The 13,216-nt window shown below is 35.4% G+C and overlaps 1 protein-coding gene across 1 annotated transcript in view; it reads right to left on the minus strand.

Moving 5' to 3' along the window:
• Window positions 1–13,216, minus strand: part of RGS22 (regulator of G protein signaling 22) — a gene marked incomplete at its 3' end in the record, with an annotated part of 62,953 nt that overhangs the window by 18,105 nt on the left and 31,632 nt on the right. The window contains exons 14-17 of the mRNA XM_084281690.1: window positions 12,852–12,953; window positions 6,778–6,972; window positions 2,798–2,890; window positions 2,134–2,300 (exon numbers count right to left, since the gene is read on the minus strand). Of these exons, the coding sequence (XP_084137816.1) occupies window positions 2,134–2,300; window positions 2,798–2,890; window positions 6,778–6,972; window positions 12,852–12,953 (557 nt within the window). The remainder of the gene's footprint in view (window positions 1–2,133; window positions 2,301–2,797; window positions 2,891–6,777; window positions 6,973–12,851; window positions 12,954–13,216) is intronic.

The following is a 13,216-nucleotide window of genomic DNA, read 5'->3' on the forward strand; positions in this document are numbered from 1 at the left end:
TGAAGCATTAAATTCAGACAAATCTGTTTCACTTTTCCATTTGTTTAATAATGGGCTTTTTTGAAGGATTAATCTTTGAGTAAAACTTTCAAAAGCATCCAACTGATTTAAGAACAGATGTCTCCCTTTCAAAAGCCTTTTGAGACCCATACAGGCCTAAGTTCTACTGAGACTGAAACTCTTTCATTTGCTAGTTTGTCAAAAGGGAAATAAGTTCACCCACAGGAAAGCGATCCAAGTTACTGTGGTTTATGGAGTTATTCCTTGTCATCTACCCATGCCAACTGACCAAATATGTCCATCTTACTTAAAAAGCAAAATATATCATCCTAAAGTGTATTAGCTTAAACTGACTACAGCGATGGCTTATCCAAGCATGCTCTAGTTTTTACTTCCAACAGATCAGGAGCATGTGCAGGGTCAGTTGCTCTGGCAAAACTAACAAATTAGTTATAAATAACCCATTAAACCTAAGTAACACAAATTGTCCTGAAACTGTGTGATTGTATCCTGTCTATTTAACAGGGTATAAATTAATGGAAATTGATTTTGTTTCTTACCAGAATTTGTGTGCAGGTGTTTAGCAACCTGACTTCATGAAACTTGAATTCCTTACAATTGGGCCACAACAGACTTGGGTTACTAGGTCTGGACCTATCTCTAAAACAGTTTTCTGATACTTTTTCAAATGTTTTTCTTTAGGAATTTTCACAAAAGGCAAATTGTTCATAGATTAAGCATTTCTCTGGCCGGCTCTATTACTTAACACAGGACTTGTCTGTGATTAATAGAGAGACAGGAACTCACAAAGGTGACTTAGCATACTCCATCCTAGCCAGTTCACTGGTGATTGCTACCATTACCCCAGCTAGAGAGGAAGTCTAGACTGGTGGTCTCCAAAGTGGAGTGTGAGCATGCAAGGGTTCATGAAACAACCCACTGGGAGGGAGGAAGAAACTATTAGAACTTCAGTAGTACATGCTTCTAATTTATTAAAAAAATAAATACAAATATATTGAGTATGCATGCTCAAAAAACTTTTACTGACAGGTGTGCACAATCAAAAGAGTTTGGAGACCACTGATCTAGATAACTAACTTAGAAGAAATGTGGCACCATGCTTGCTTGAACGTGAACACCTACACCATGAAATTTTCAGTCTAAGCTTGTTACCTACAGTCTTTTTGTAGTCAATGAAGAAAAATAGATAAATGAATCATTTAGAAATGATTCATCCAACTGTTTCTAGATGTTCCCTTCAGAATAACAAGAATTGTGTCCAGAAGTATTTATCTCTCTGACTACAAAGGGAACCTATGATGATAAGCAGAAGTGGTGACATTTGGTCTTGGCCAGAGGAATCCTGTGCTAGATGACCATCCTTAGGCACTTCAGAAGAAAGTGACGAACATCCAATTTAAAACCACAGCAGTGTTTATCTATAAGCATCAGCTCATGGGAACCCAGGTTCAAGGAAGTGACAATTAAGGGATTTGCTAGCAGTTACTTAAAAAAGTACAATTGCCTTTTCCTAAAACAGAATAGAGATAAGTGAGGGGCTTGGGAAGAAAAAAAGAAGGAAAAAAAAAGTGGCAAACTCACATTTACTTCTGCTAGAACTATTGTTTAAATCTTCATTTTTAAACAAGTGGGTTGTTTTTCAAGAACCTTGCATAAACTGTATCTGTTAGGGGTGCGTAGTTAATTCTGTTCAGATCAGTACAAACAAAACTACAGTTGCCTTCACACAATAAGCATAACATGGCTGTGTTCTATTTGTACGTTTTTGTAATGTCCTACCTTAATTCTTAAAATGTACTCAATTTAAACTGTACTAAAAAAGATATTTTTTACTCATTATTGACTCATTGCTTCACTCAGGAATTTGCCACTAATAAAAGTATAAACTGAAAGTAAAACTGGACTACAAACACGCTATGAAGAAGAATTTTTACCCTCAAAAATAGTTAAGACAATTCAGCTGTCTGGACAATGTGCATGCCTACTTCATAAATATGCAAACACACACAAAAAAAAGATTAAAATCCATGAACATTTACATAGCCAAGATTCTCAGCAGAGATTTCTTCTGAACTTTAAAATGGATAAATTAATAATAAACAAGAAACATACCCAGCAGAGTGCTCATTAAGAAAAACCCAGAACTTTTCTAACTTCTGTTTGTCGTGGATCAGATCATACAGATTAGAACCTCCCGATTCTTTGGGAACTGGACACAAGTTCTGAGCAACTTTGAGAACATCAGGGCAGGATGGCAGACCAGTGTCAGCAACAGTACTCTGAGGGAAGAAATGATTTCACTTGCATAACTACTTTGCTCGTCTCTATATTTGCCCAGTCTAATAATCCTGCATTAAACAACTTCTGTTTCCATAGAACAGCTTTGTGATCACTAAGAAAATAGATTGAGTTAAGGCCCTAACTCTTATACAGCTTAATTTTTATGCTTGCTTTAAGCATACCATCTGCAGGTTCTTTAATCAAATAAACCAATACATACCTGTAATTTACTTGAATTTGGGATATTTGTTCAAATAGTGGAAACTGTCCCATTACGTCCAATCATATAATGGTGTATTATTGATGTAACTGACAGAAAACTGAATTTGTAATTAACACAATAGCTATCAATCATTACACAAAACCTGCATGGTAGAAATCAGATTACTCTCTTCTCCAAACTGGCATTTAGTCAGTCTTTCATTGCTGATACTCAAAGCGTTAACCCTCTCTGATAGAAAAAGAGTTTGTTTTTGTTAGTAGGTACTTGTCTTACCTCATCCTTCTTGGAAACACTCTCTTGATGCAAAGCCTGGAGCTTTCTAAAGTACACGGAGTCCAGCTGTCGAGTTTCTTCCACCAACTCCACCTAATAAAAATAATATCTTATGTCATCCCTACAGTACACATTATAGAAAGATGGAGAACTGGACAGGCAACTTGCCAGTGACAGTGGATAGAGAAGAATACGTTTGCCAATAATGAGACAGATGTTTAGGAGACACTAGAAGTCACATCCTTGTGGCAAACAATTCAATTAAAAACTCTGGTGGAACAAAATTTTCAGGTCTATGTAGTTTCACATGTAGATTTCTACAAAACACCGCTAAATAACCTCTTTAAGGGAAGAACACCATATTTAAAAAATTGTTGAATTATAGTGTATAAAGCACACCAGACTTACCTGATAGCCTCTACCAGCAAATTGCATTCCAAAGTGTCACTGAGAAGCAGAAAGCCAGGTCTTAAAACTATCACTCTCAGTGGGAAATAATGAAAAGATAAAATGACACGTTTCCAGAAAAGGAAATTCGAGACGAGGATGACATCTTACTATAATATCTAAACAATTAAGTCGAAAGCTTTCAGACTCTCAGTCCTGTTCCTTTCTTCAGTCTGATAACAGTTAATTAATGCCTTAAAACAGTAAATTGTACATGATTGGAACTCATTAATTGTTGGTATTTTTTAACTTAACTAGAAGCATTATATGTACATGTATAGTTAGAGTAATGCTCCATGTTATGTGCAAACAACCCGTAACTGAGTAAAGAATAGTTTGGTGTCCCTCTCGGCTGACTAAACCATTCAAATGTAGGTTTAGGATATTTAGCAAAACTGAGTCAATTAATTAAATTGATTAGCACTCCTATTACAAAGATTAGAAAGCTGTGGTCTAATTAAACAAGAATTTGCATGCAAGAGAAAGAAGAGTTTTTAGATTAATATTCATTACACTTTTATGTAAACATGAATACCACACTAATCACCATTTTATCTGAATGCCCTTAGGCTCAGTGTAACTCTATTCCACTGTTATAAAGTGCTTTGGGGTATTCTTTTCTTTAAAAGAAAATGTAGTTTAAAAGCAAATAGGAAAATAATTCAGAACATTTTTCACAAACTTCAAACAAAGAACAGATAGAGGCAGGATGAGAGTCAATAATAAAAAGGAACTCTCCTGTTTTCATGTTTTGCTTAAAGATAAAAATGTAGATATATACTGACTATGTCCCAAATAAACAAATTTGAACTCACCTAATTCTTGATAAAATATCTTGTTTCATTATGGGCCAAATACATCCTGATGTATGGGAGAACAAAGGGGGAGAGTAGAGCCAGGGACTGAAGAAAATACAAAGCAGACCTTTTCTTTGTGCTCAGAAGGAGTGTGCCTAATGCAACAGCCTGCACCCAGTACAAAGAGACTTGAGTGCCTCCCAGAACAGGTTGTTTTATGTCTGTTTATAATAACTCTTCACAAACACATACATATTGTGCATTCAAAAGGACTTAATTCTATTTTTTTTTCAATCTCTGATTAGGATGCTTGCATTATTAGGGCACTTACTTAAAAGTCTGCCTGTAACTGAACACTTGCAAAGCAAAGCATCATCTAAACCAAAAGAGGAATAGATTAATCCTCAGTTAATTCAAGGAAGTATTACCTGACACGTGCATTTAATTAACATAAAGTAAGGGTTTGGTTTTGATTCTTACTTTGAAGGAGTTCTTGTATCACTAGAAGCAGTGAAAATGTTGTATTCAGAGTCCTCAAAAGCAGAGTCCTTTTTATACGCAAGTGGTGTATCCTAATACTCTGCTTAGCCGATCATGTGCTTCCACGAGGCATTAGCACTAGATACTAGACATTATCATATGCGTGTAAAATATGCATTTGCAAATAATATACAAATTACTTTAATATTAGTCTGATAGAAAGTAAATAAAATTTCAGATTAATGAAAGCACCAATCAATTACACATCATTCTGCAGGTCACAAACAATTTTAGATGAATAGCTTGGAAAAAATAACACAGAAAAAGTTGAAAATTAAATAGAATATTTTGCAGATGTGTTTGGATTCCCATATTTCATTTTAGAAAGTTTCAGCAATGTTCAAACTTTCAAAGTTTCTTAAGGAAATTAAGTTATCACAGGATGAGATAGAAGGTCCCCTTGTGAATTAATTAGAAGGTAGAAAATCAAAAATAAAGAAATACAGAGTTTTCATAATGGGGTGTGGTTCCTATTGGAGTCTCCTGGGGATCTGTGCTGAGGTTGTTTTTTCAAACATATTCAGAAATTATCTGGAAAAGGAGGTGAGTGGGGAGACAACAAAGTTTGCAAAATGATTCCACAAAGCAAAAAAATAAATTGACTGTGAAGAGCTCCAGGATTTCAGGATACTTAATGTCTGCGTGATACAAGGACAGCTGAATTCAACAACAATAAACGTTAGGTCATTCAAATGAGCTCCAAATTAGGACTTTACATTAGCTGCTATTACTTAATAAAGAGATCTTGGAATCATTGCAGATGGCTATTAGCTTACATTTTGCACATCCACTCAAAGTTCACCAGAAATCAAAAGGCATCTAGAATAATAGGAACAATTAGGAAAGGAAAAAAAGAACAAAACAGAAAATACCATTCTGCCACTACATAATCCTTAGCGCATACAAATCTTAAGTATTGCTTGCCTCTCATGAAAAGAACATAAAATAGCAACTACAGATGGGATTGACAAATTTAAGAAAGGTATGAATTGACTTCTGTAAAAGGGGAAGTTAAATAGTCACAGATTTGTGAGTTTCAAAGAGATGTAATTGAAGTGGGTTATGACAGAGACATGTAAAAGCATTAACACTAAGGATATGACAAGATAACAATTGTTCACTGTTCCTCATGCTTATAGAATTAGGGCATCAGGTGAAATTACCAGGAAGGGGTTTGAAAATGAACCAAGACAAGTATTTATATTTTATATGCATATGAAGGTTCGTGTGATTTTCTTTGATGACATAGCAAAATAAGTATTTGGGTTCATTTTCATAACCATGGATCGTAACTGCTACAGTGAGGCTGAAGATATACAGTGACCCAAGACACGTTTACATAAAGTCGTGGGGAAAAAGGGTCATCAAAGACTATTAAACATAAAAATGTGAACGAGACATCTGAAATATGAACCTCCTCAATTGCAAAGTGCTGAAGCTGGCAATGCTGCTGTACGTTTTTTCTCTGTCCTTATACTCTATTCTTAAACATGTAGTACTACCCACCACCTAGAAATGGCCTTTTAGGACCTCCTAATAGGCCTAGAAGACCATTCTCTAATTTGAATTTAGGTGTAAGTTCTGCTACTTGTCCATACGCACTTGCAGGAAAGTAGTGAAAAAAAAAATACACTGTACTACATAATCCCTTTATAGTATATATATATATATATATATATATATATATATATATACACTATATATGTATAGTATATATTGTGCTATATACTATATATATATATATAGTATATAGCAAAATTTCTCTTTGTGCTATATACTATATATATATATATAGTATATATATATAGTATATACTATATATATACTATATGTATGTATGTATGTATGTATATATATATATATATATATATATATACTATATATATATATATAGTATATAGCACAAAGAGAAATTTTGCTGTAGCAAGAGGCATTCCTTCCCATTCTACCAAGTGTGGGGTCTATTAAGCCTGCAACACCCTTTGAAGTGGAAGTCTGCTCTTCGCAAGAAGCTCAGCCTACTCCTTGCATCTTTGTAGAAGGGAGTGTGTGAGTGAGATATCCCATAATACTTCACCCTTCCTGGCTGTAAATAAAGCAGAATTAAGTGCAGGAGTGGGGAAAGGCTGTATATGAAAGTTCTTGTGATTTTCTTTGATGACAGAAATTTTTCACAGTGTCATCCAAGCCAATTACCTTTCCGTAAGTGTACTTGTCTGCTTCCACCATTTTCATCCATGGTTCTAACAGAAGAATGAGGATATATTCTTCTGCTAAGTCAAAAAGATCCTCAAAAGCTGGGTCAATTTTCTGATAAATCATGTTTTTCTTCCTCTGATGAAGTCCAATGTCCATACTGGCAGATGGGGCAATGTAAGTTGCATAAAGGAACTGCAAAAAAAACAGAAGAAATCCTTACCAAAGCAAGGTTTATAATACGCTTTTTTTTTTATGAAACACACAGAATTTGCCATTCAACACGTAAAAATAGAGAAACGCAGAGCCTGGAGAATGTTTTCTTTTCACTAGCATCACATTGTTGAAGCACAGTCTTTTTTTGTCTTTTTTTTTTTTTCCTCCCAAAAGACTTCTTTTTTTTCAAACAGACACCTAGATCAAATTCTTCTTTCATTTTAAATGTTTCACAAATTGCTGTGAAAGACAATACTGAAGAGTTGGAGAAAAGCACTTTCTTCCAGAAATATCTTGAAAGCATATATTCAAGAATATCTCTCTGATACATCACAATGCTGACTGCAGCTAAGACATCAAGTGAAAAGAGAGATTGCCATAATAAAATTCATATAAATGCTTTCTCTTATTCACATTGTCAAAGTCCAACTATTTTTAAACATATGGTTGGGGATCAGATTAGTAAAAAAAAAAACAGAACTTCTCTGTAGGACGGCACTGAAGAGTCCATCTTCGGTATTTATTTTCACACAGTTTTGACAATGAAGAATGCAGGTTTCTGATAAATCTCATTTTTCTTTATGCTGATAAAATCCAGCTGTAACTAGTAGGTGAGCAAAGCAGTAGAAGGAGGAAAATAGTACGTCTACTCTGTTTTCAAGCAATAATAGAACACAGTTGTTATTAGATTTCTAGCACAGTGAGAGAATGTTTGAGTACATTAAATAATTATATTTCTGTTTGACTTAGATCAAATTCTGACTTATTAGACTCTTTCTTTCAAACAGCAGTAGTACCAGACTACGTCTCTATTCTTTTGGACCTTTCAAACATACCCTCTAGATTCTCACGGTATCAGGTCATCGAGGAATAAAGAGCTACAAAAGCTGAAATCCTCCAATTAGAACTTGTAATTAGTATATTTGCTGTTTCTGCAGGATTCCACTCCCTTTCTATGGAGATGTAATCACTGAAAACAAAGACTGTAGCTATTTTGGACCACCTTATCACCATCTTTTTGGGCAACCTTGTTTGTAGCTATTATGGACCACCTTATCAGTGCAGCCCACAGGTGGAAGGGTATGGCTGAGGAAATAGGAAATTCACATGTAGAGTCCTAGCCAAAGAAAAAGACCACATTTATCCTAACTTATACCTTTCTCAGCAAATCGCTGAATAAATTGAAATTTAACAGGGAGAGCATTAATTAGGTTCACACTGATTTCGAGTCTTAGAAGTTACTTTGAAGAACCCTAAAACTACCAGAGCTTCAGTTATGTTCTAGCCTGATCCAATCCATGTAACATGTAAGATAGACAAATTAGAAAGGAACAACACAATGATAAAAAGATGCAATCTCTTTAGAAATAGATTTTTTAAAGAGAGGTTAACCAGTTAACCATTTTATTCATCATTAGGGATATATTGGTCCACCTCTCATGACTCATAAAACCACACAAGCAACCTGCAAATAGGTGAAAGGGGCTAAAATAGGTCCTCAATATTTTCACACACATTTAGCCTCATTCCTTAAATGGCTGGTCATTTTCAGTAAAGATTTAAGAATAAAATAAAAAAATGAAAAAAACACAACTTACTAGGTGGTGTTCCTCTTTCCCTCATGATTTTGTACACAATGGGTTAACTTAAATATTTTTACCATTATTCTTTCGAGATGACAAAAAATATCTACCTACAGGGTCAGAAATTGCCCAGATTTCTGAAATTTTAAATAGTCCAAAACCTATTGGCAATCTGCTCACACAAACACTGTTGTGATGTTTTGCTGTATTAGGGACTGCCTTTGCAGGCTACTCGACCTGCAAAACTTCTCTCTAACCCTGTTTAATTTCATATGAAAAATTAGTGCATAATAAAGAAATACTTTCTTTTTTGTTTGTGTGTTTTTCCATAGACAATTGTTAGGGCTGGTAATACATGTGAAACAGAAATTTAGAGGTGGCTAAACCTCTAAACCTAGTTGTGCACTTTTCCAAACATAAAGAATCAGACACTCAGAGCTGTAATCAGTACAGCCTCTTCACCTTTGAAGGATGCAGATTCACACTGTCTGACAATTTGGTGTGATGCCATTTTTTTGCTTTAATCCTTGTAAGAATCCATTGCTATGGAATTTGACCCACCATGTAAAAACATAACATCACAAAGCAATAAATTGACTGCATGCACTTGCAAATGGGGTGTCCCCTGCTGAGGGTGCAGGCACATCTGTAGGTCTGTGCTGATTTCAGTGCAAGGACTGTGGGAAGACCAACTGCTAAGAGTTCTAGGCATGTCAGAAAAGAGGAAAAAACACAGCCTTCAACACTGGGCAATGAAATTAGCAAGAGGAAAAAGAAAAAAAAGGAGAAAAAAAAAAAGCATCGTGTCCTTTTAAATAGAATGGTCATAGCCTTTTTAGATTCCTATGTCATGGAAATTTTATGGTTTTCTCAGTCTCAGTGGAACAGTGAAACTGTGGTATTGGCCAGTGTCCTAAAGGATCAACAGGAAAAAAAAATGACATTATATGAATTTGAAGTTTATAAAACTCTTACAAAAATCTTAGGCATGTGATATCAAGTGCACATCATGCTTCATTTACTCGATGTTTTGTTTCTTTTGTAAAATACAGAGAACTTTCCTACCTGCCAGCTATACATTTTCCTGTAAGTGCATTAGAAGTGATGGATCCAGCCCAAAACCCTGATCTGGAATTTTGATCAGAGTTTGTATCTTGACATTAATTATGATGGCACAAATCTGAAAATATGAAATGTTCAGAAAATTCAGATTAAGAGTTTGGTCTCTTTTACTAATTTTCAAATCAGGGTTTGTTCAGGCCTTGGGTTTTTTTGTGAATTCACCTTAGATGAGAAGGCTTTGGTAAGTAATCTCAGAATGACTAGAGTAAAGCAAAAAACACCAAAAATTTAAGTCCAAATGCTTCATGTTGCTGCCCTTTGGTGTGGATATTGCACTGATCTAAATGAGGGGCTTGTGCAGCTGCTTGACAGAATTACATGATGGGAAGAATACAATGCACTGCCTGGCCTTAAATGGAAAGGCTGCACTGCCTTAACCTCCATCATCACTTTCCATTAACATAAATCTTGCATCTGACCCTAGAACTTCACAGTAATGAAAACTTCCTTTATCTAAGCTGATTCTAGTGTTAAAATATTGTACTTCCCATAGCTATATTAAACTTTCCAACTCTAAGTAACATTTTTTTTTCAAAGGATGCATCTGTTTCTTCATTGTTTTTCTTTCCCAATTTATTTTACACTCCCGCGTGTATGGTTATAGTGAATAATGACATACGTTCCTCGGTGATTACCAGTACCCATCACTTTTCTTATGTATCAGATTTCATCCTCACTCTATGTTGTTGTTTGTTTTTTGTTTGTTTGTTTGATTGTTTTTGTTTGTTTGTTTTTCCCTGAATGAATGAATATACATCCCCCTGAATGAATGTGCTTCTCTATCATAAAGCTATATAAAAATACCTAACAAATGAAACAATGAGTAGCAGACACACAGCAATCCAGGTTTGCTCTTGTTCCTAACAGGAAGCAGGCAGAACACATACAGAATACTCTGGATGTCTTTTTCTGTAATAAATAATAAAATACATAGGATGATGTGTTGGTAGAATCTGATCCACATTCTCTTAGGAGTATTTGGTATGACTATCTTATTGTGCCAAAGGTGAGCACAGAATCTGGGAGAGCATCTTTTCCATAAGCAGACCCTGTAGATTGGATGCAGCTTGACTCTTAACAGTGTTCCAATGAAAACAAGAATAATTTTTGTGCAGCCTTAAAAGGCAAGCTTGAGAATGATACCAAATGTTGCAGCACATGTGTTGATTTGTTATGTTACATTTCAGCTGTTAGTTATGCTAATGGAACAGTTTCACATATTTCGTTTTGATGTATTTACTTTAATGGCTATGTGTACGTAGCTCTTTGCAATTGCTTAGTAACACCGATTGTGCGATGTTCTGCTGTCACCACCAGGCCAGCACTGGAAATTTTGATAAGAAAAATAAAAAAGACCTAAGCCGTAATTTTCAACCATGCAACCGTATCAAAAAGAGATGAAGATGCTGTGAAATTAATCTGAATTAAAAACTGAATTGTAGCTCTTAACCTGAGATCATCATAGACCATAACCTAAGACTGGTCTATGAAAAATATACAGGAAGATCAAGACACAGTCTAGATACAGTAGGTTAAATAATTATTTTTTTTACTTAAAAAAAAAAAAAAAAGAATTTTCTCATGTTTTTTTTGACTTTACACAGAGTGCCACTGCCACACTCCTAACTCTCTGATTAAACAAGCTAACTATGCCCACAAATGGCACAGTAAATTTGGGCCAGTATATCTTTGCCTAATGGAAAGAGGGATTTATCCAACCTGTTTGTGAATCTCCAACATCTTATATTTTCTGAGTAACAGTCTCTATCAAGTTTCCCCAGAGATTATCTAGTTAAGTATACCACAAGTTCAGAGACTCAGCTACAAAGTTAAAAGGATAGGGACAAAACGTCCACACAGTCCAACTTGCTTGTGCAGCTTCTTTGATAGGTGAGAGTTCTGAAGAAGGACACCAGGAGAGGCAGCCAGCTTACGTGTCTGTTGTGAACTAGGTCCCTAGTCACAAACCCATGCAGCTATGGGAGATGGTCAGCCTTAGGAATGCCATCGGTAGAGTTAAAGGGGAAAAAAAATAAACAAGGTAGTACTTCAGGTTACCCAGTATGCAAGAGGGAGAGGGAGTCCAAGTTTCAGCCTCTGCTTAGAGTTTCCATATAATTAACACCGATTCTAGTGAAAAAAATGGACAAATATGCAATGTTGTGTCATTTGCCCCAGTAAAACTCCCAAGTTAGAAGAGAAGACGAATTCAAGATGCTCAATAGTGTAAGCCATACAATGAGATTATTCTCCACTGCTCCCTAGAGATGTTTGCTCCAACAACCTCTGAAGTAGTTTTGCTCTATTACAGTGTATATTCAAGTATGCAGATAGAATATACTCCCACACAAGGTTTACAGGGGGAAAACAGACTGGTTTCACAAAATTATGTTAAAAGTTGCTTGGAATCCTTCTCACAATATCACACTGCTGTAGCCTCCTTCCCTGGCAGTATCAGACTATTTTGCAGTCAGTAAGAGCTATCAGTATCCATGGCCTGGGGTGAACCAGCTTAGATTTGTTTTATTCCCTGACTTAAAGTGCATATTCTATTAAGAATACTTGTTTATAGGAAACATCCATTCTGCTTGACAGTAAATAAGGGTCTAAAGATCAAATCTGGGGATGGAAGATATGCTTATGTAAAGAGTATGAATGCCCTGACAACCAGAAAAGGAAAATCAGGACTGACAACTGAAAGATCCATTTTCATGACTTAAGGTCAATATCTGAGGCCTGGACTACGAGACCTGCAATTTTAACCCACGTAGGAGACGGAAAGAAAGGTAAAACACAATTAGATGATTTATAAAAAAATGTTATCACAGATGTTAACACTAAACAGGAGGTTTTCAAATACGACGTAGAGTAGCAAAGGGGAGATTAGGTAAACTGAGTATAGTAGATAAAACTGGGAACAGACAACAGAGCCTAGAAATGAAACTATGCATGTTTAACATTTAAATCAAGACATTCTGTGGAAGTAAGCCAAAGAGCTTCTTTTATTGTCCAAAACCAGATATACTTTGGTGTGAGTTGTCAAGATTTGGAAACTTTTCTATCTTCTTTTCAGTCTTTACACTGAACAAAAGCATTTGTGAAGGGAATGAACAAATTTATTTGTGAAGAAAAAATACATTATTTACAACTTACTTGAGCTTGCTTGCATATTTTGAAGGGATGAAGAGTTTCTTGGTAGAAAAGCTGATGATAAGCCTGTAGGTCAGCCCAAAAGTACGCACTGTTCTTCCACAACTAGAGATGAAAAAAAATGTAAGTTATTACTACCCGAATATCAGCATTTATAGAAGGTTGAGTTTCCAATGCAAGTAATTATTTAGCTCCTTGGGGTCATCATAAATCAAGCCCAATTTAAAATGGATTTAATCTTCTGTTGCACACTGGCAGAAGGACAACATATTTAATGGCATCGTCACTGTGATACTATATCTTTTATTGTATCCTTTATGCATAATTGGCCATTAAAATTGTTAACATTGTAGTTAACATTTGAAGAG

This window comes from Netta rufina (assembly GCF_964035555.1).
Source record: "Netta rufina genome assembly, chromosome: 2".
Lineage (NCBI taxonomy): Eukaryota > Metazoa > Chordata > Aves > Anseriformes > Anatidae > Netta > Netta rufina.